Below are 22,226 nucleotides of genomic sequence, written 5' to 3'. Positions count from 1 at the left end.
GGCGGGTTGAAGATCACGTCTGAATGAATGGCGAGATTCCGGGGACAGATGTCCCCAGGAACCATTCGGTATTTCCCCTCATCAGCCTGACTAAAAAAATGTTGTGTACTCATCACCCAAGTAATAAAAGAGAGGAAGTGTTCTAAAAAGAAGAAGAAAAGGCAAATATCATATTGGGGAGTTAGTCTTGACTAGCTAAATGCCCGTGTATTGTCACGGAATAACTAAAAAATACAACTACACACTAAACTCGAACTAAGAGTACAGTGTGGGTTTAAGCGGCAGCATCGGACTATATTGTTCCAAGGATGTCACTGTTGAACTCAAGAACTACAGTTCCGGCTATATTAATGTTATGGTGTGGAGTAAAGATTTATCCGCGACTGAGTGGAGATATACATGGTTTTATGGAGCCCCGGGAGCTAAGGATCGGCACCATAATTGAAGATTTCTTTGCACGCCGTTCCACACTCAGTATGGTTGTGTAGGGGTGATTTTAACAAAACACTTTATGCACTACACCACGCATCAGATTTCCCTACCGGTGTGTTGGAAAAAGTCAATCTTGCCAACAAAGTGTTGGTTGGGAAAACTTCTAACTAACTGTAAATCTCCATTCATTTACAAAGTCACACCTTGTAATCGATGGGAACGCCTCCTTTCAGTAAACGTGCATCGCCGAAAATCCTGAAATAAATCCAGAAAATGCGAACACCGGGACTTAAACTCTGATGGGCGAGGGATATTACTGTCCTCCTAAATATCCAACCACATATTGGTTCGCTTCTCATATGTTATTGGTGAGGTGTGCATACCTCCTTGTCACTTGCACTCCAAATACAATCAGAATGTTTCATACATAAAAAATTCAATTAGACCGTGTAGTTAGTTATTCACAAAAAAATGTTCACGTTTCTAATTTTTTGTGTCATTTTAAATGCCTTCTGACTTTTGAAAAATGTTTTGTATTTTCTTAAATCGTTCATGCATCTTAAAATATATGTGTAATTTTAAAAAAAAGTGTTCATGTATTGAAATAATGTTTATAAAATTTGAAACATATTCACCCTTTTCTCAAAAAAAATTGTAATTCTAAAAAGTGTTCACATGCTTAAAAATATATTAGTAAGTTTAAAAATATATGTGCTCTTTAAAAAATACCATGTGATTTAAAAGTGTTTATGTTTTAAAAATAATGTTGATGCATCTTCAAAAATAAATATATAATTTTAAAATGAGTGGGCGTATGAGGGATGGTGTATGGACTAGGCGTAGACCATACCTTAGACCTTCACCCTCAGGTCGACGATTAGTTTTAAAACTATTAAACATTCACTTACAATGGTGTAGTGTAGTTCAGTGACAGATGTGAGTGCGGTGGCCGAGATCATCGCCTTGGGATTGACCATTTTCGGATGCATTGCGATTAGATGGACATCATGACCATGGCGGGCGAGGGAGGGAAGGAGGATAAGCGACAACTTGGATGAGACACTATGTTCAAATAGATAACATGGACCTAAGAATGGGTGTTGAGTCGTGCTTATTTGTGCTAGAAGTATGTGATTTTTTCTTCCATTGCAGCACACGGATGTTTGCTAGTAATAATATAACTAGCAAGATGCCCATGCGTTGCACGGAACATCAAGATGCATTTGTATGAGTAGTTTACCTTGTGGGAGAAAAGGATGAACGAGGGAATGCCTTATTTGCAAATGTGGAGAGGGGTGTGGGTATCTTTTTGCAAAATTGCCATAATTTCCTTCCTATCTGTCAGATATAAATCGGATGGCCTATATTGCAGGATGGCAGGAACACCATCATCATCAACTCTGTTTTTTTATAAGAGTAAAGATAGATCATTCGGCTAGCTAGCGAGTTGTTCACATCATCACCGCCTCCAGCCCCCTTCTCGCCCTCTCTCTCCTCGCCGCTGCCGGCCAGCGCCGCCGGGCGTAGCCCCGTGCGGAAGGCTGTGGCGGCGGGGCTTCTCTCCTTTGCTTTATCCTTTTCTTGACCCAAAGTGGTCTTACATCTCCTTTCGGTGGCCGTGCTCGTCGCTGCTAGCAGGGATCCATCCTTCGTCGCCTGCTGGAGGTCCTCCGGCCTGAGGTTTCGGGGATGTGGCCAGGAAGGCTGCAGCCGCCCCATCCCAGGCCGTCGGTCATGGACTGCCGCGAGCTGCCCTTCCCTGCCCATATCCAGTTAAGGCTCTTTTTCCCAGATCCGACTGTGGCTGTGCGACAGGCAGTGTGCCCCTGCCCCTGTGCGGTTGAGGGCTGGCTGGGTCACCACTATGGGCTAGTCCATGCTCAGATCCGGCAAGGGGTCTTGGCTAGGAGCGTCGTGACCGTCCTGCCTCCATCGGTGATAGGTCTTGTGGTGATCACATGCACGTGGGATGCGGCGGCAGCTTCGAGGCGGATTGCGATGGCCATCGTAAGATCTTCCTGAGGGTTCCTCCCTTTCAAATCTGGTGGTTGACTTCGGCGGTGAGATGCAAACTATCGACGACAGCTTGACGCAGAGGAATGGTTACGGCGGCGGCTACGCATGTAGCTGCTAGCTAGGATCTCGAAAACAATGGTGGCGACAACACAATTGACATCGATGGTGCTGCTACTCGAGCACCCGGTATCGAGCTCTCGGGTGAAAGCCTAGATCTAACCGGAGACGGTTATACCTGGCAATGGCAATGTTTTTATGTCGTTACCTTGTTGAAGGCATTGCTTGGATATTCTCAGACTGGTTTTTCAGGATGAAAACCTAGATTCTACCTTGGGTGGTTGGATCCGGTGACGGCGGCGCTTGAGCGTCTCTCCCTCGCTGAAGGCGTTACTGTTGAAGAACATCGTCGTCCATGTGGTGTCATGATGCTTGGTGCGGATATGGTCATAATTGTAGTTTGCTTTTATCGCAGATCTGATCGTCTTTGGGTATTTTCTTTCTCGCCTGCGCATAACGTTGGTCTTATATGACTTTGCTATTTGTTGGCTTATTTTTGTGTGCGTGTGTTGTTGTTGGCTGTGTGCATCCTATGAGGCCGATTGTGTGTTTATTGTGTTTGTATACTTTTGATGGTCTATATTAATCCAATAAATCCACCATTTGTCAAAAAAAAAGCGGAAAAACTAACGCCACACGTGTGGGCGTTTGCACATCGCCCACACGCCCCCATCACCACTCATTTTGCCACGTATGAACAGATGACATCAGCAGAAATCTTTTTGATTTTCGGCTTAAAAATGTTTTATCTCCTAATTCAAAAATCGAATTAAAAATCCGTTTTTACCATTAAATCCGTCTCGACGAGATCTTCAAAACTAGACCCCATGTTGATATGTTTCGACGAATTTTTTTTTTCCCAAAAGTTGTCATGATGTTTATACTGTAGTTGCCATAGTGCTTAAACTAAAGTTGTCATGTGGCAATTTTAGTTTGTAGAGCATGACAGTTTTAGTTTTTTGATGATGACAATTCCAGTACTTTGACCATAAAAATAATTTTTTGTATGAACCATGGCAATTTTAAGTGCATGTATCATGGCAATTTTAGTTTATGATGCATGGCAAGTCTAGTTTCTTAATTCTCTGTTTTATAATTTGTCAAAATTACTTTTAAATGTAGAAGAAAATAGTTGAAACATATCATAGCAATTTCAGTGTAAACATCGTGGCAATTCATGTGCAATAGACATGGCAACCTTTAACAAAAAAAATCGTCAAAATATATTGATATAAGATCTAGTTTCGAAGATCTCGTCGCGCGGGATTTAATGGTGAAAACGGATCTTCAATCGGATTTTTCATTTAAGAGATAAAACATTTTGTAAACTGAAAATCCAAAAAGATTCCTACATGCATGCATGCGGTGACATGGCGTAGCTTGTGTGTTATAGGGTGTGTGGGCGGGTTTGGCTCCCACCACACGTGTGGGTGTTAGCGTTGTCCAAAGAAAGCGAGGAGTTGTTCCCGTGATATAATCGATGGTATTGCGCTACGTGCCAGCAAATTACAGAACGTATCCTGTCCTGTGACGGATTCAGCGGCGAACACGATCACTATACGGCCACGGCCCTGACGGAAAAAAATTATATGAGACCAGGTCTTCCAGTTAGCAGGTGAGACCCGCCCTGATGGATAACACGTGGCATTCACAAATAACAAAGCATCTAATCTCTCCCCCTGATTTCAAGTGGGGATGGGGTAGATGCTTTGTGATTTGTGAATGTCACGTGTCATCCATCAGGATGGGTCTCGCTTGAGACCTGGTCTCATAGTATTTTTTTTCCGGCCCTGATCCATCCGTGAAGTCTGAATCCCTTTCTTCCTTTTTCTTTTCTTTTCGTCTTGAGAAAGGTGAAATCTGAAACCCCAGGTCCCCATCCGGCCGAGACGAGTCCCGCCCAGGGAGCCACCGCCGGCCATGGCGCAACTGCCAGGCAGTTTTCCGAGGCCCGAGGTGAACGACGCCCTACACCTCGTGGGGCAGGTCAAAGAAAGCTTGGCGTCCGATCTGGCCGTCTACGACGAGTTCCTCGACCTCCTGGGCAGCTTCTACCGGGGCGAGATCGCCGCCGACTCCCGGGCCGTGCTGGCCAGGCTGTTCGCGTTCCTCGACGGCCATCCCGACCTCGCTCAAACTCTCCGCGCCTTCCTGCGCCGCCCCTTCCAGCACCATGCCGACGAGCCCGTCCTCCGCGAGGAGGATCCGCCGAAGCGGCCCAAGAGGGAGCGCCGCCACCCCCACCCCGTCGACGCGGACTGCGCCGAGGCCATGCGGTTCCTCGAGCGGGTGAAGCGGGCGGACGCCGGCCTCTACGACAGGGTCCTCGCGCTGCTCTTCCACGTCCGGGCGGAGGTCAAGCTCGACGCTAATCAAATCTACGACGAGGCCCGGAGGATTTTCGGGTCGGCGCACGGCGATCTCCTCCGCGGTTTCATGGAGTACCTTCCGACGGGACGTGACTTTCTGAGGCGGCGGCTCCCCAAGAAGGAGCCGCCAGAAGAGCACCGCGCTCCGGCTCCGGCACCAAAGCGCAAGGCCCCCGCCGCCGCGATCCCTGCCTACGCGGTCGGCAAGAAGAAGAAACCCCGCGTCGACGAACGCAAGACGACCAACAGACGCGCCTCCGCCGCCGTCGATGCTCCGAAGAGCGGCGACAAGTTCTCCAAGTTTAGGAGGCGTGGGAGTTCGAGACCGCGTACACCAAGCTCGTGGTCACCCTAAGACGCACTAAGAAAGCACTAGAAGAACTCAAGCCAAAGCCAGGGAATAAATCATCGGAAGAAGCTGAGCCGCCGGAAGAAGTCAAGCCGTCGCTATGCCACCGCATGCGGCCGCGTACGTTCGAGGAACTCTACCCCGGCCGCGAGTGCCGGGAGGTTCTCCAGGAGATGTACGGCGACATGTTGGGACCGATGCGGGAGGCGCTCGAGGACGGCGTGCGCACCGAGCTGGCTCTCAAGACGATCAAGCGCAGGCTGAAGAAGCTGGAGCAGTTGGCCGTGCAGATGGCGAGGGAGCGGCGGGATCCCGCACGCATTGTGCGCCCGATGTACAAGCTTGTTGTAGATCGGGTGGCGGTTCTTCGGGGTCGGCAGTGACACTGGATCGTGATGGCCCGTGCGAGAGCCCGGCCGGCATATCCGAGACCAAGATTGCCGGTGAGGAGTGTGCCATGATTTAGCTTCGGAAATCGATGCTCTTGTGTGTTGAAGAGGTTCATTGAAGTGTGTGCCAGAAAAACTACTCCCTCCGTTCCACAATATAAGATCTTTTTTCAAGCTATGGTGGATGCGGGGAGTAAAAATAAATACTCCAAAATGAGTCTTTTTATTCCTGAATTTTGTTATTTTTGTATATGTGTATAGAAACAATGTTGACCATGTATTAAAAATGATGAAACGAATTTGATTATGTATATAAAAATGGTAATCAAGCATTTAATAATATTTTGAACAAGTATTTAAAAAATATTAATTTATATAGAAAAAATGTTGACCATGTATTAAAAAATGATGAATTTTTTTATCATGTATATAAAAATGTTAATCAAGCATTTGAAAGAATTTGAATGAGTATTTGAAAAATGTTAATAAGGCAATTGAAAAATGTTAAATGTGTTTATAAAAAATGTTGACGCTGTTTTAAAAAATTGTTAATCTTGCATTGAGAAAATGTTAATCAAGCATTTGAAAAATGTAAAAATGTGCTTAGTGTATTAGAAAATGTTGATCTTGTATTTGAGAAATGTTAATCAAGCATTTCAACAATTTTTTAAAGTGTGTACAGAAAAATGCTGAACATGTATTCAACAAAATGTTAATATTGTATTTGAAAAATGTTAATCAACCATCGAAAAATGGTAAATATGTGTATAGGAAAAAGTTGACTATGTATTACAAAAAATTTTATCCTCAAAAAAATTAAATTAAATTTGTATTGGAAAAAAGTTAAACATGTATTAGGAAAATGTTGTTGACATATACAAAAAAAAATGTAGAACGAAAACCGAAAGAATAAAAGAAAAACCCAAAATTAAAACAGAAAAAGAAACAAAATAAACTAAAGAAAAAAAGAAAATGACAAAAAAAAGAAAAAACAATGCAGAAAGAATGAAAAAAGAAGAATACCGTAGAAGAAAACAAAAAAGAACCAACAGAAAACAAGGAAAATCATTGAAAACTAAGAAATTTTGAAATCATATTTAAAAAATGTTAAATTTGTATTAGAAAAATATAGAATCAAAACCAAAAGAAATAAATAAAAACTGAAAAAAAAACAGAAAGAAAGAAGAAAGAGAAAAAATAAAACTGAAGAAACAAATGCAAATAACTGGGAAAATAGTGAAAACCGATAAAGAGAAAAGAAAAAAACTATAGAAACGTTGAACCAAGAAAGAAACAAAAACGAAGAATAAAAGAAACCAATGAAAATCGAGAAGGAAAGAAAATAAAGCCGAAGAAAAAAACACTAGAAACGGAGAAAAGAAACGAAGAAATCCTAATGAGAAGAGAAAGAAAGGAAAACCACCGAAAAAAATAAGAAAACCAATGAAAAGCTGGCTCTTTTAGCCTCAACTACGTGGCACCCAATGGCAAGCAGTGTTGCGACCCATCCATTAGACCCGGGTTTGAATCTTGGGATCCCCACATTTCCAGCCTAGTTGCTTGGCCCGGAGCTATTCCCTTCAGGGAGAGCAGATATAGCTCCCGGGGGGTATGATGAAGGCATATGATAGGTTGGAATGGGATTACTTAAGAGCTATTATGTTGAGACTTGGTTTTTCTCAGAGATGGGTTGATATTGTTATGAACTTGGTCACATCAGTCTCATATTCTGTTTTGTTTAATGGAAAGAAGTTGGAGGAATTCAGACCTAGCAGAGGAATTCGTCAGAGAGATCCTAACTCCCCTTACCTGTTCTTATTGGCAGCGGAGGGCCTTTCAGGCCTATTGAAAAATTTAAGTCAGTCATCTCAACTGGGTGTGATACAAGTGGTGCCTCTAGCTCCACCTGTTAACCACTTGTTATTCGCAGATGATAGCCTGCTGTTCTTTAAAGCAACTGGGGGAGGGGCGACTGAGGTGTCAAACCTGTTGGAGAACTATTGCCGGGCTTCAGGTCAGAGAATTAACACAGCTAAATCTTCAATCTTTTTTTAGCAAGGGTTGCCCAGCTAATATAAAAGATGAGATTAAAGTGATACTAAATGTTCCCAATGAATCCCTCAATGAGAAGTATCTAGGATTGCCCTCTGATGTGGGCAATTCTAAAAACGGGGCATTTAAGTACTTGAAGGACAGATTATGGAGTAAGGTGAAGGGGTGGATGGAAAAATGCTTGTCTTCACAAAGAAAGGAAGTCTTGGTGAAATCAGTGGCACAAGCGGTCCCAGTTTTTTCAATGTCATGCTTCAAGTTACCTAGGGGTCTTTGTGAGCACCTAAACAAGCTAATAAGGCAATTTGGGTGGGGAAGCAGGGAAGGTAAATGAAAGCCAGCTTGGGTTTCTTGGAAGTCCATGACTCAGCCCAAGTTTATGGGTGGGCTAGGATTCCGCGATTTTGAGCTCTTCAATCTAGCTCTATTGGCAAGACAGTCCTGGAGACTTTTACAGCAGCCGGATTCTTTGTGTGCAAGAATTTTGAGGGCTGTCTACTACCCCCAAAGCACAATTTTGGAAGCTGAACTTGGGAATCGGTCATCACAGGTATGGCGGGCCATAGTGGAAGGAAGAGATGTCCTCAAGCAAGGGATTATTCGGAGAATTGGAGATGGAGCAACAACAATAATTGGATACCGAGGAACGCTATCATGCGACCGCTAGCGTGTCTCTCGGCCAACCCCCCATCATTAGTGAATGAGCTGATTGATGTACACAATGCGGCATGGAATAGAGAAGCACTTGATGCTAATTTTATTGCATCAGATACTATGGCTATCTTGGCAATTCCGATCTGCACTAGACAAATGGATGATCACTGGGCGTGGAACTTTGAGAAGAATGGAGTTTTCTCGGTAAGATCTGCTTATCGAATGTTGGCTGACACAAAGCGTAGAAGAGAGGAATGGTTAGAAGGAAGATCAGGATCCTCGGATTTTGAAGCAGAAGCCAAAATCATGGGAGACGTTATGGTCTATCCAAGTTCCGGGGAAAATACGTCATTTCATGTGGAGACTGTCTAAGCTTTCGATCCCAACAGAGGATGTAAGACATGCAAGGAAAATGACGGACGATGATAAATGCCAACTCTGTGGAATGGCAGACTCATGGTGACACTCACTTTTTGAATGTTCTGTTGCCAGGTGTGTGTGGGCACTTGTTGATGAAAACATACTTGATTTTATTCAAGCGACGCCGGAGCAGAATGCTAAGGTCTGGTTATTTTCAGCTATAGATCATTTTCCTCGGGACAGTATGTTAACAATGGCCGTGACTATGTGGGCGATATGGTGGGCTCGTCGCAAGGCCATTCATGAGGGAGACCTGCACAGCCCACACGCGACTCATTCATTTGTGAAGAATTTTATTGCTGAACTTGCAACTATTCAAACTGGGACAGGAGCAAAGCACGACTCACACGCAGCAGCGAGACCTATTGCCAGGCAAAGGTGGATAGCACCCGAACTTGGAATTGTCAAAATCCAGGTCGACGGGGGAGTTGACAGAAACGGGAGAAGAGGGGCTGCTGCTACAATAGCCAGGAACCACGATGGTCTGTTCCTAGGCTCCTCAGCAATGGTTTTTGATGGGATAAATGATCCACCGATGCTGGAAGCGTTGGCTTGCCACGAGGCTCTAGCCCTAGCTCAGGATCTAAATTTAGATCAGATTGTTGTTGCTTGTGATTGCAAAACCGTCGTGGAGGAAATTAAGAGTGGGACGGAAGGGAGATATAGCATTGTTATCAAGGAGATCCAGGTCCAGGCAAGACAATTTTCTCGGTGTGATTTCATCTTCCACTAGTAGAAAACAGGGCTTTGGTTCGGCCAGAAAAGAGCATTAATCCCGGTTGCATTACGAACCGGGACTAATGTGAGCAATAGTCCCGGTTCGAGCGGCTAGGGCACCGTACAGGCATTAGTCCCGGTTCAAATGGGACCTTTAGTCCCGGTTGGTGTCACGAACCGGGACTAAAGGGTGCGATGTCCATTAGTACCGGTTCATGCCACCAACCGGTACTAAAGGTTAGACCTTTAGTCCCGGTTCGAGCCACCAGCCGGTACTAATGGGGTTTGAGGCATTAGTACCGGTTCATGGCACAAACCGGTACTAAAGGTCCCATTTTCAAACTCTACCCTCCCCCCTATCGCCTTTTCAGTTTTGTAAAAAGCAAAAGAAAATAATAAAAACTTCAAAAATTAAAATCCTTCCAGATGTAGTTATGTTACTACATGTACTAGTTAGGAAAATTTAAAAACTTAAATTTGGACATGTTTTGCAAAAAGTGTAGGGAAAATGTAAAACGGCTATAACTTTTGCATACGATGTCAGAAAAAAAACGTATAATATATCAAAATGTTCAGCACGAAAATCCGCATCCGATTTTGACCGCCTACGGCTTGTTTGAAAAATTTTAGAATCCTCAAATTCTAAAAGGAAAAAAAGTTATGCTCAAATTTCTGTTTTTTTTAATTTTTGTTAAATCTGGTCAAACTATGGTCAAACTACTTATTCAAGAAGTATTAGTGTTACTAAATAATTATTCAAGAATATTAGTGTTACTAAATAATTATTTCAGTTTTTTTGAATTTTGGTCAAATCTGGTCAAACTGTGGTCAAACAATGGTCAAACTAATTATTCAAGAAATATTAGTGTTACTAAATAATTATTTCAGTTTTTTGAATTTTGGTCAAATCTGGTCAAACTGTGGTCAAACTACTTATTCAAGAAATATTAGTGTTACTAAATAATTATTGTTTTTGGAACAATAGTTTCAAACTCAAACAGTGAAATGTGTGACTTCATGCTCAAGCTAAATTTCCGAGGGTTAATAGGATTGACATCTTACTATTGTCAGGAAAACAACAAGTGCAAACTTGGAAACGTGGGAGAATAGAACCCGGAAGTTAAGCGTGCTCAGGCTGGAGTAGTGAGAGGATGGGTGACCGTCCGGATAGTTAGATGATTTGGAATGATGAGGGGTGATTAGAGATTAGAGGTTAAATTGAGCAGTGATGAGGGGTGATTAGAGATTAGAGGTTAAAAAAATTCAAAAATTTGAAAATTCAAAAAAATTCAAAAAAATTCAAAAAAAATCATAAAATTTCCTTTAGTACCGGTTGGTGTTACCAACCGGGACTAAAGGTGAACCTCCAGGCAGCGGCCACGTGGAGGGCCTTTAGTCCCGGTTCGTGTAAGAACCGGGACTAAAGGGGGAGGCTTTAGTAACGACCCTTTAGTCCCGATTCCAGAACCGGGACTAAAGGCCCTTTTTCTACTAGTGTTCGAAGGTCGGCAAGGGAATGTTGATGTTCATAATTTAGTCAAATTTTGTACTTCTCTAGAACAAGGGCGCCATATGTGGCTGGGAGTACCCCATGACCCTTTTGTTATCCCTGTAAACCGAAACACTAATCAATAAAGTTTGGTTTACCGCTCAAAAAAAAAAGCTCCCGGGGGTTGGGGTGGCACATTGAATATAACTTTTTTTTTCTTAGTAGAGCACATTGTGAATAAATCAATTTTTTGAAACTTTTAAATAACATTTACTATTTTAAAAAAACATGGGTGCCAAAACGCTGCACTCATCCCTTTTTTTTACTAGTCAATGTGTACGTGCAATGCACGTTAATTTGAAAGTATATTAAGTGCATGCGGATATTAAGTAGGATATTATTTACGTGTTATTATGTGATTAACATTATATTTGGCATGAAATTAACTACAAGCTAAACGTGTTGAGCGCTCGACATTGAAGCAGTCTAGGTCATTGGATTGACATGATTTGATGGGCGAGATTAATTGGATCTGTCCCTTTGGGTTTTTTTATATTGGTATAGATAAGAAGAATCTGCACTCATCCTAAATTGCACACTGCAAATAATCCTTTTTTTAGCGATACACTGCAAATAATCAAACAGTCAAAGAAGAGAGGTGTTCTTTACGGCCTGGCCCATACGGCCCGTAACTCGCTCCGGCTAAGCTTTGCTTTTGTGTGGGAGGGAGGGAGCGAGGCAACCATCAGCAGCAGCACCAGGAAAAACGAGCGGACGCCGGAGAAGCAACGGGAGGGGAGAGGAGGATGGCAGCGGCCGCGGCGGAGGGCGCGGCGGCGCCGGTGGCGGCGGCGATGCGGGCGGTGCTGGCGCGGGCGGGGCGCGCGGCGGAGCGGTCCGGGCGGGCGGCGGAGGCGGTGCGGGTGGTGGCGATCGGGAAGACCAAGCCGGTGTCGCTGCTGCGGCAGCTCTACGACGCCGGCCACCGCTCCTTCGGCGAGAACTACGTCCAGGAGTTCGTCACCAAGGCGCCGCAGGTGAGGCCACCTCCTCCGGATCGGATTGGATTGGATTGGGTGGCTGGATCCCCATCTGTTTGCTGGCTGATTGATTCAGTTCTGTTCTCCGCGTGCAGCTTCCGGAAGACATCCGGTGGCATTTTGTTGGGCACTTGCAGAGCAACAAGGTGAAATCGCTAGTAGGTATGGTTAAGATTTTGCCTTGGCGTGCCGCGTCTGTTTGCATGGAGGATTTGACAAATGGGTGTGGAAGGATTTGTTCTTCTTTGCCATAACACCACATCTCACATAGATGATTCTTTTTATGCTATATATCAAAGTAGGGGAACAGCAAAGTTAGATAATTAGTTAGTGATACAAACCTTGTACTCAATGACATAAGAAACTGATTTATGAATATCTAAGCATTTCAACTCTGCCTCTCGTAATAATGTTTTATCAGCCTGTTTTATTCCTTGGTTCCTGCATCTTTTATCTCCCAAATGTTACATACGAGAGTCATAAGTTGAAACTCGTACTTGGGAGTGGTGTAGCCAAATTAAACGATTCAAGCAATTCAAATCATATACTGTCTCTAGTCAGTCACATGATAGCCCAGTCTCCAGCCAACTGAATTGTGGTCTCTTCAGTCTGCACCATTGGGGCTTCAAGCATATAGATTGTCATACTTATTAGGCTACAACACAATTATAAATAACTTATATTTTGAAACTCAACCCCCATACACCACTGTAAGTGCACACGTGTCCTTAGGTTTTACTCCCTCCGTTCCTAAATATTTGTCTTTCTAGAGATTTCAACAAGTGACTACATACGGAGCAAAATGAGTGAATCTACACTCTAAAATATGTCTATATACATCCGTATGTGGTAGTCCATTTGAAATCTCTAAAAAGACAAATACTTCCTCCGTCCGAAAAAACTTGTCTCAAGCTTGTCCCTCAAATGAATGTATCTAGCACTAACTTGGTACTAGATATATCCATTTGAGGGACAAGCTTTTCCGGACGGAGGGAGTATTTAGGAACGGAGAGAGTATGATTCTGATTTTCTAAACAACTAACCGTCGCATGCGCTATACTGCTTGGACTTATTACCTATTTCTGCCGTTTTGCAGCTGCCGTTCCAAATCTTGACATGGTTGAGGGTGTAGGTAATGAAAAGGTAAGCAAACAGCAACAAACACACATTATGTTTACGAGTTAAATGCATCTAAACCAATATGGTGTTTGTATTTCTACACAAAAGGACGATAATACTGATTCCAACATGTTTGTTATATATGAGCTTCATTCTTATCTGCTCCATATGAGTATTACATAATGCTGACATGCTTTCAGATTGCTAATCATCTGGATCGTGCTGTCGTTAGCTTGGGGAGGGAGCCTTTGAAAGTTATGGTGCAAGTAAACACCAGTGGAGAAGAATGTGAGTTCAGAAAAGATATTCAATTGACCCAGTCACCTAATTTTTTGTTCAAGGATATATCTTTAAACTGCCATAATTTGTGAAACATTAGTTAACTGCATTTATGGTACAATCTTTAAATTGCCGTAATATTTCTAGACTTGTTTTATTACTTCAGAAGCCATGTTATAAAATAGCTGGATTTGTTTCATTACTTCAGAAGCCATGTTATAAAATAGCTAGATTTGTTTCATTACTTCAGAAGCCATGCCTTAAAATATATTCAAACTTTTCTCCTGATTCAAGTCGCTGCCATGCTGCTATATATTGCTTTTCTTTATGATTATATTATAGATGGCTTTCTTGGCGATGATGAATCAACTGATGTTACACTTCTGTTTTCATTCAGCAAAATCTGGTATCGATCCTTCTAAATGCGTGGAGCTTGCTAAGCATGTGAAACTAGCTTGCCCAAACTTAATACTGTCAGGACTCATGACAATAGGGATGAAAGATTACTCCTCAACACCGGAAAATTTTAAGGTGGCTTTCTATTATGATGTCATCACGAATGCTCCTTCTGTGTTGGGTTGACTTTTACAAGATGTTGTTTTGTGTGATCGTAATGCAGGCATTGGCAAATTGTAAGCTTGAAGTTTGCAAGGCCCTCGGGATACCGACAGAACAATTCGAACTCTCCATGGGAATGTCCGGTGACTTTGAGCAAGCGGTAAGAAAACATTAATCTCTCATGTTTATGTGGGGTTTTCAAACATCCCATCCCATTAAAACCAGAGTTTTGGTGTAAACATGGTACGATTCTTGGACCTCCATTAGTCCTCAAAGCAATTTTGACATTTCCTGTTTTGCTATCTTTGTTCAGATAGAGCTGGGCAGCACAAATGTGAGGGTTGGGTCAACAATATTCGGACCAAGGGAGTATCCAAACCAAAAGCAGAATTGAAGAACTCTGTTTCATGTGTTCCTCAATACAGTTCTTACATACATTGTATATATGATCGCATGTAAATGGACATGTAAATATCTGATGTTTAGAAGTGTATGGTTCCACAGAGGACACATATTTGGGGTATACCCTGCTGGTATTGCATTACTAAGAATGGCATTTTACCTCGTATATGCCAGTACTTTTCAAGTGCAGATTTTGGTTTTACCATTGGTGTGCGTTAGTCACTAATAGACTAATGTACAACCTAGGGCAGCTCAAAGAGCAAAACTTCTTTGCAGGGCAATTACAAGAGCTCATTGCAGCCAACTTCACTTCATAGACAGAGTTGTTCGTTTACGCAAAAAAATGTGTGCAGCAGCTGGACGAAGCACTACCACTAACCAGCCAAACCAAAATACCCCTGAAGCAAAATACTCTTCACCATCATGTTACAGACCACAGGCACAAAGCATATACTAGAACCCCCCCTACCCTCCCTTGTCCAAGATCTCTGTTGCCAACACAATAATGTTGCGTCCAATAGCCAACTTCGATCAACCTGAAGCGCAGTTTGCTTCGCAGGTTAATTTCTCTCCTGCAATGAAGACAGCACATATGAGCACCGTGGAAATAGCAGCATTAGGTTTTGCAGGATACATACTACTGAAGCAAGCATTATTCCTGACTTCACAAGAGTCCCAAAGCAACGCTATAACTATAGCAGAAACTAACATCTCCCCTGCCCACTTAAAACTCACCACCCATGCACATAAATCCTCATCTTAACAGGACATGGTAATCCATACACATGCACAGCAACATACTGTTATACACCACACTTGGCATGAGCGGTTCGCTGTCTCAAAAAATAAATATACTGTTATAGGCACATCACACCCCCCAAAAGAAATGAGGTATGGAATCTTTGCAGCAGCAAAAATTACATTTCTCGTCAACCGTTCACAGTCACTTATCCAAGCATGATTGAGCAAAGTTCCAAGACAGCGACGACTTAGCTAAACAATGGCATCGGCATTGGACTCATGAACTTCACGAAATAAAAGCCATCATTAGAAATCAGCCGTACAACCACCCACTTCAGTTATAATCTTAATGTAAACTCCATGGTTTGGCTCCTTAACACAGTCCGAGTCTAGGGCTACTAGTACTCACTAGCCCAAGCATCCACCTCTGCACATGCCATTGCTTTCAGGCCTGTCAGATCCACGACGCCATGAATTACTCGTGTCGAGCACTTCAAGAACACGCCACCTTAGAGCATCTCCAGCCGCGCCCCAGGAAGGCCTCCTCCCCAAGAGATTTTTTCGCGCCGGCGCCAAAAAAACGGCCCAGTCGCGCCCCCAGGAGCCCGATTTTCGCCGGCCTGGGCCGAAATCAGCGCCGGCGGACACAGGCCGAACCCGGCGCGCTGGGGGCGCCCGGGGCGCCGGGGCGAGCGGTTTTGGCGCGAAAAAGCCGCGGGCCAGCCGCGTCAGCGACACCGCGCCTCGTCTTCCCCCAACGCCTCGGTTCCCGCGGGGAATCAATGGCAAGGCTGCCGCCGGTCAGCCTTGCCATTGATTCCTCACGGCGGCGCGTCACGGGACGGCGCGCCGACGCCTCCCCTCCCTCGCACGCGTACACACGGGCGCGGCGCGGCTATATAAGCCGGTGGCCTCGCTCGCCTGTGGCCACACCAGCCCCGCCCTCACCGCCGAGCTCTACCTCTCCCGAGCGCCGCCGCCGAGCCCTCCCTCTCCCTCTCCCTCTCACGTGAGCCGCCGCCCAGCCCCTCCCTCTCCCTCCCCCTCTCCCGATGGCCGAACGTTTCCCCGAAGACGAGGCGGCGGCCAACGGCTTCGGCCGCCGCACGCTCTGCGAATAGGAGTCGTGGCTCCTGTTCCAGGCGAACATCCCGGCGCCGCCGGACATGCGCGCCGGGCCGACGGGCTGGAGGCTCAGCAACGGGGGAGTGCCCATTCCTCCGTTGCCCGACGCCATGGCCAAACCCTCCTACTTCGCCGACGAGGTCGAGGTCGTGCGCGCCTCCCTCACCGACGCCCAGCTCTCCCTCCCCAGTACGCCGCCGACAACCACGCGGCTTGGGCGGCGTACTTCGAGCGCCGTCAGCAGCAGCGGATGGCGTCCACCAACGGCGCGGCGGTGGTCGACGACCTGAAGAACAGCGAGGGGCGCCACCTGTGGTGGGGCGTCCCCGGCCGCACACTCGAGGGCGTGCTGACGCACCTCGAGGGCGGCAACGACCCGCCGTTGGCGTACCCCCCGGCGAGGGCGGCCGCCCTAGCGCACCACCGACGCGACGGGCCATGGGCGCCAAGGAGGTTCGGCTCCTCCTCTTCTTCCTCCTCCTCGCGCTCTTCCTCGCACTCCTCCGGCACTCCGGCGCTGCTCGGCGTCAAGGCCGAGCCCGCGGCGGAGACGCCGCTCGGCCGGCGAACTCGTAGCGCCGGCATCGTCATCAACGAGGGCGGCCGGCGCGCCTCCTCGTCGGCTCCTCCTCCGCGCTTCGTCAAGCCAAAGACGGAGCCGGGGCTCGCGCCGGTGAAGGCGGAGCCGGGTCTCCCCGCCATGAAGACGGAGCACGGCGAGGTCGAGCTCGACGACGACGCAGGCCTTGAATGGACACGCCAGGACTCCCTGAAGATGGCGAGGAGCGCCAGTGCGCCGCCCTGCGGCGCTTCGCGGAGCTCCGCCGGGGCCGCGACAAAGGAGGAGTCGTCGTCATCGACGACAGCGACGACGACGCCGCGCCGCCGCTGCCACCAGTCCGCCATGGCGACGCTGGGTTCAGCGGGGGCGCCCGCGTCAAGAAGGAGAAGGCCGACGATGAGGATGGCGGCGACGACGGCGACTACTCGGCGTTCAGCCAGTTTCTTTTTTAGATTAGTTTATATATTTGCTATGTAATGAAAATCCGCGAACTTTGTCGAAATATATGCCCAAGTTGGCCGAAATTTGTCGTGTTTAGCCGAACTTCGCCGAACTTCGCCGAAATTTGCTATATACTTTTATTTTTTGAACGCGCCGGGGGGCGGCCCTGGGGCCGGCGGCTGGGGGCCAACTCGCCCCCAGGCCCATTTTTTGCGCCGGCTCACCTCCAGGCGGCGATTTTAGGCGCCCCCTTGGGGGCCAACGGCTGGAGATGCTCTTATAATGACAAACACTAGAATTTTTTCTGGATAGATAGATAAGAGACCAGACACCAAAGCATTGCAAGGGGAGCAGGTACGTATACCCGTCCTTCTGGATTTGCTGCTAAACAGTCATTTGAATATTTTGATTGGCAAACAGAAAATGTCAAACTAAATGACTGTAACTAGTCACTAGGGAGCAAATGTACCTTGAGAACTTGTGGATACTGCATCAGCAAATGCTTGGAAGGACCCAAACCGGAGATCCATAATCCTCAGTTCGCCCTGGGTGGTCGATAACGAATTCATGATAAGACCCATCAGCCAAAGAATACTCGCTCCACTTCCCAGAGCACCCAGTGAAGTACAAGCAGTCCCTTCGAACTGCCGGATGATCTGGACCAAGGCAACCGGCAAACTCATGCAAATTAAAGAACAAGCTGCAACCACCAAGGCTAGTAGTCCTCTCCCACTTCTTCTTCCCAGAGTGCAGATAGAAAACATGGTACACACATGGATCGAACTCCACCTCGACAATGAGCAATAACTCACGACGACGCTCTGCTAGCCAGAACCTTGGACAGTTAACTTCCGGCACACTCAATTTATCTCCAAGAAACGACAATACCGCAGAATTCTTGCCAAGCTTGACGACAGCGAGGCGGTAATGTGAGTAATTGTAAATCAGCGCATAGAGGGTGCCTTTCACGAACATCAGATCGTAAGGCAGGTGGCCTACATCGCAGTACACTGCCTGCCAGTGATCATCCCCAATGTGGCAGTAGTAGAGGACGCAGCAGCATTTCCTGAAGGTGACAACGAGGTCGCCGGAAAAGACGACTTCTTCAGAGTCTCTCGGTCTCGGGAGATCAGGCAGGCGGGCTCGCTCGCCTGTGAGGAGGTGGCGGATACGGAGCTCGCGGCAGGTGTCATAGCCGGCGCGGTCCTGGGTGGAAACGCGGCAGCCGAAGGAGTGGAATTTGGTGGGGCGACCTAGGCGGGTGCAGGGGAGGCGGAAGCGGAGGATGCGGCGGAGGGGGACGTGAAACAGGGCTCCCGAGGCAGAGGCCATGCGGGGGAAGAGGAGGAGCGGAGCCTGGGAGGCGAGGTTGGCCGGCGACGGCGGGATGAGATCCCGGTAGGTGCGGCAGGCGGCGCGGAGGGCGAAGAAGTCCTGGAGGTTCGTCAGGCGGCTCGCGACCAACGGCAGGAAGTAAGGCGACGACGAGGTGGGGTTTGTGGACGAAGAGGCTGAGGTGGTGGTGGTGGTGGTGGAGGCGAGGGCGGTGGCCGACGGCGAGGTGCTCGCCCGGCGCTTCTCCGACGAAGCCATTCCTCGCCGCCGCTTCTGCAGCGGAGTGGGACGGTGGGTGGAATGCTAGGGTTAGAGGCTCTTAGGAGGCCTGTTCATGGTCCGGGCCGGGATGGGCCTACCATCTATTGGGCTTGAGTCGTCTACTTTTAGAAGTTGGCGAGGTGATATCTCAAAAAAAAAAAATCCCCGCCAAAAAGAAAAGACATCTAAAAAGAAACTACCCTGTCGGCAATTCATGTGCTGTAATCTAGTAGTATAGGGTATAAGCGTAAAATAAAAATTCTAGTACTCCCTTCGTATCAAAATATAAGATGTTCATACAGGCAGAAGAAGAAGAGCAATGCTTCAAGAGTATTGAAAATGTTTATGCCAACATAGTGAACCACCAACATTCTCATGTATATAGAGATGCCCCCCTTCCTTGTTGCTGAACAGTAGTGTTATAGATTGTTCACTTTCTTTAGGGTAATAACATTGTTAACTGGAAAAAGAGTTGTTGGTTGTCTCTTTTTTCATGTTGTTGTACATGATAATTCATTTGAAATGCTATCCTCCTACATGCCAGTACTTTTTGACTACATATTTTAGTTTTAACGTTACATCTCCCTGACATCACCATTATAAAATGTATCAACTCATTATTTTTAGGTCCAAATTCATCAATTCCTTCCTTGCTTCTTGTGGTCTTTTTTTTAGATAAGCTTCTTGTGGTCTTTGGTTGCACATCTCGGAACAAATGGCAAACAATACTTTGCACCCTTTATTCATTTTATCCAAGATAATCACAATCAAGTTAGCATTTTGTAGAGATAGAACGAAGCACACATATCGGCTCAATGAACTTTTAAAATCTTATCAGCTTAATTTTTTTTGCAATAAGAATTTTGCTAACTTGCCAGGTTGGCCATCTATCCTCGATTATTGCCTCTGAGATTAAACCGGTCATGTCCAAGGATCATACGAAAAATCTTGTGCCAACAGATCATGGAATAAGTTTAGCGTGAGGTGTGAGGAAAGAACTATTGTCAGATATAGTATAATCATTTTTGCTAAAAAAAAGCTTAAATATATTTCAAAAAATAACTACGCCACAACAAATAAGAAGTTTCATCATATTAAGCGTTGTTTTGATTATTATTTTTCTTTATGAGAGCAACCGGCAAATCCTATTTGCCGCTCTGTGTGGCAAATTGTCGACCTGCTGGCATAGGAGGGGCCTATCTAGGCCGACTCATATTATAAAATTTTCTAAAGATAATGCTTTAAACCTTCTACAGATCTCGGTCCAGGTCATGATTTTATTCTTTTTTTTCATTTTCTTGCTACTTCTTTTACCGATTTTCTTTGTTTTTTAAGTTCCCTTTTAAAAAATGTTTCAAAATTTAAAAATTGTTGGGAATTCGACAAATGTTTGAAAAATTAAGTGATGTTCATGTTTTTAAAAAAAAATCGCTAATTTCAAACTAATAAAACTATCGCTTTTCAAAAATTATTCACGCATTTCATAAAGTGTACCTATTTTTAAAAATTATTCACAAATTCAAAAAATGTTCTCATTTTCAAAAAGTATTCAGGAACTTTGAAAAATTGTTCAAGAATTTCAAAAAATGTTCTTATTTTCAAAAATATTTGGGAACTTTGAGAACTTCTTCAAGTATTTCGAAAAATGTTAATAATTTGAAAGAATGTTTGTGTTTTCATATGATTTTAAATTTTAACAAAATATGGTCAGGTTTCAAAATATGCTCGCATTGTAAAAAAGTGTTTAGGAATTATTAAAAAATATTGTTTTTTTCTAAAAAAAGTATTCACACTTTTTAAATATATTTTTCATTGATTTTTTAAACTAAAAAGCAAAAACAATGGGTGCTACAGTACCGAAGCCGCTGCACAGTTGGATTGCTACTGTTCCCGCTCCCACCCACTACATATAGTACCCAAGAAATGGGCCGGCCACGGCAGGGTTTTTCGTATGCGAAAAGGTGGCAATTTTGATGTAGTTAGGGTAGGAGGTCCCAACACCAATGCTATGTGTTGCCCTTTGCCTAGAACTAGTCTTCTTTTTAACGACGACCACACTAGTCGATGTGGGTCGAGCCGCAGGTAAGCAGCGATGCAAGAGGGTTTTGATCACGGGTTTTTAGAAGCTTCCATTTGGGCGAACGGGCGAGCGAGGCGCCCTAATGGGCCGGTCCACCATGCTAGCGTTTGAGCGAGCGGGGTACGGGGTGTAGCATGTAGGCGATCCTGCATATCAGGGACATGAGCCCATGTGTTTAACAACCACAAACATTCAAAAGGAGTGGCTCGACAAAAAAACCACAAACATCAAAAGGAGTGGCCCGAAAAACACTTGGGCCCTATTTGAAATTGAAAGAAACAAATGATTGGATTTCTCATTGATAGGAAACGGAGTACAAATTTATATATCTTGAAGAGACGTATCGCACAAGTCGTGACGACTGAAACCAATGCAACGGTTAGAAAAGAAGGAAAAGAGAGTCGTGTCGGTTGCTAATAGGCAACTACACAGTAGTTAGAGAAGGGGAGATTGTCCCTCTAATTTATGTGCTAATTAATCACCACACTCCCCCTAATCTGCACTTGTCCATGTAGAATCTTTACACGCTTGTCTAGGTAGTATCATCATCTTGAAAGATTGTCCATTGTTGCATCCTCATCTCGAAAGGATTCTCCTCCAAAGATTCTTCATTAAATCCTTAATGAGAACAAGCTCCTACTCCATTCGGAGAGGCGGAGCGCCGTCTTTTTGAGATTGTGGTAGAGGATTTGGTATGGCTCGGTGTGTTCTACCCTCTCGGTCCACGCCTTTTGGACCATCCCGTTGATACCGGGCATGGATGCCTAGTTTTTTTTTCAAATTTAAAGAACCGAGGTCTTATTGGTCCCTTGTCATCGGCAAGAAGTAGCGGACAATGGTCGGAGACGGAGGAGGAGAGCGCATTAAGGAAATGGGTATTGAAGATTGTGTCCCACTCCGCGTTGTAGAAGAAAGAGTCTAGTTTGCACAAGGCTGGGTTTGCCCTCTCGTTGCTCCAAGTAAATCTCCGGTTTTGGAGGTGGATTTCTTTGAGCTCACAACTCTGAAGCGTTGGCCTGAAACGATTAATCCTAATGCGGTTAACATTCCTCTTGTTTTTATCTCTCTCCCGGTATATTTGGTTGAAATCTCCGGTGGCAAGCCACGCCGTCTCAAGCGACGGCTTCTCTGACAGCTGCTCGGCAAAGAAAGCGTCTTTGCAGGAATAGCCCGTGGGGTCGTAGACAGAAGTAATCTTGAAGAGGACGCCGATCCCTCGCACCCGAATCATGGTGGAAACAGGTCCGTCCCACAGATATACGGGGCCTCGGAGCAATACAGGGCCGTCCCACGGATATACGGAGAACATGTGGTGCCCCCATGTTTGGTTTTGGTAATT

General features: G+C 45.5%; 2 protein-coding genes and 1 pseudogene across 2 annotated transcripts; 2 read left to right on the top strand and 1 right to left on the bottom strand.

Moving 5' to 3' along the window:
- Positions 1-4,425: 4,425 nt before the first annotated feature.
- Positions 4,426-5,862, top strand: LOC109746968 (uncharacterized; annotated as a pseudogene).
- Positions 5,863-11,653: 5,791 nt separating this feature from the next.
- Positions 11,654-14,508, top strand: LOC109746979 (uncharacterized). Its single transcript, XM_020306069.4, has 7 exons — positions 11,654-11,981; positions 12,080-12,146; positions 13,081-13,127; positions 13,304-13,391; positions 13,780-13,913; positions 14,002-14,100; positions 14,254-14,508. The coding sequence occupies exons 1-7, from the start codon at positions 11,751-11,753 to the stop codon at positions 14,332-14,334; spliced, it is 747 nt and encodes a 248-aa protein (XP_020161658.1). The 5' UTR covers positions 11,654-11,750; the 3' UTR covers positions 14,335-14,508.
- A 100-nt stretch (positions 14,509-14,608) lies between these two features.
- LOC109746978 (uncharacterized) lies at positions 14,609-18,853 on the bottom strand. The gene is made up of 2 exons (XM_020306068.4): positions 17,681-18,853; positions 14,609-14,914 (listed from the first exon to the last, which is right to left on the bottom strand). The coding sequence occupies exon 1, from the start codon at positions 18,802-18,804 to the stop codon at positions 17,704-17,706; it is 1,101 nt and encodes a 366-aa protein (XP_020161657.1). The 5' UTR covers positions 18,805-18,853; the 3' UTR covers positions 14,609-14,914; positions 17,681-17,703.
- Positions 18,854-22,226: the final 3,373 nt, after the last annotated feature.

Source organism: Aegilops tauschii, chromosome 3 (genome assembly GCF_002575655.3).
Source record: "Aegilops tauschii subsp. strangulata cultivar AL8/78 chromosome 3, Aet v6.0, whole genome shotgun sequence".
In the NCBI taxonomy this organism is placed as follows: Eukaryota; Viridiplantae; Streptophyta; class Magnoliopsida; order Poales; family Poaceae; genus Aegilops; species Aegilops tauschii.
The sequence above is the reverse complement of the archived record's forward strand: the minus strand, read 5'-3'. Positions and strand labels throughout refer to the sequence as shown.

Coding starts and splice junctions, on each gene's coding strand:
- LOC109746979 (XM_020306069.4), top strand. CDS start 11,751: ATGGCAGCGGCCGCGGCGGAGGGCGCGGCGGCGCCGGTGGCGGCGGCG. Junction 13,128..13,303: donor AGGGTGTAGGTAATGAAAAG/GTAAGCAAACAG, acceptor ACATGCTTTCAG/ATTGCTAATCATCTGGATCG. Junction 13,392..13,779: donor AAACACCAGTGGAGAAGAAT/GTGAGTTCAGAA, acceptor GTTTTCATTCAG/CAAAATCTGGTATCGATCCT.
- LOC109746978 (XM_020306068.4), bottom strand. CDS start 18,804: ATGGCTTCGTCGGAGAAGCGCCGGGCGAGCACCTCGCCGTCGGCCACC.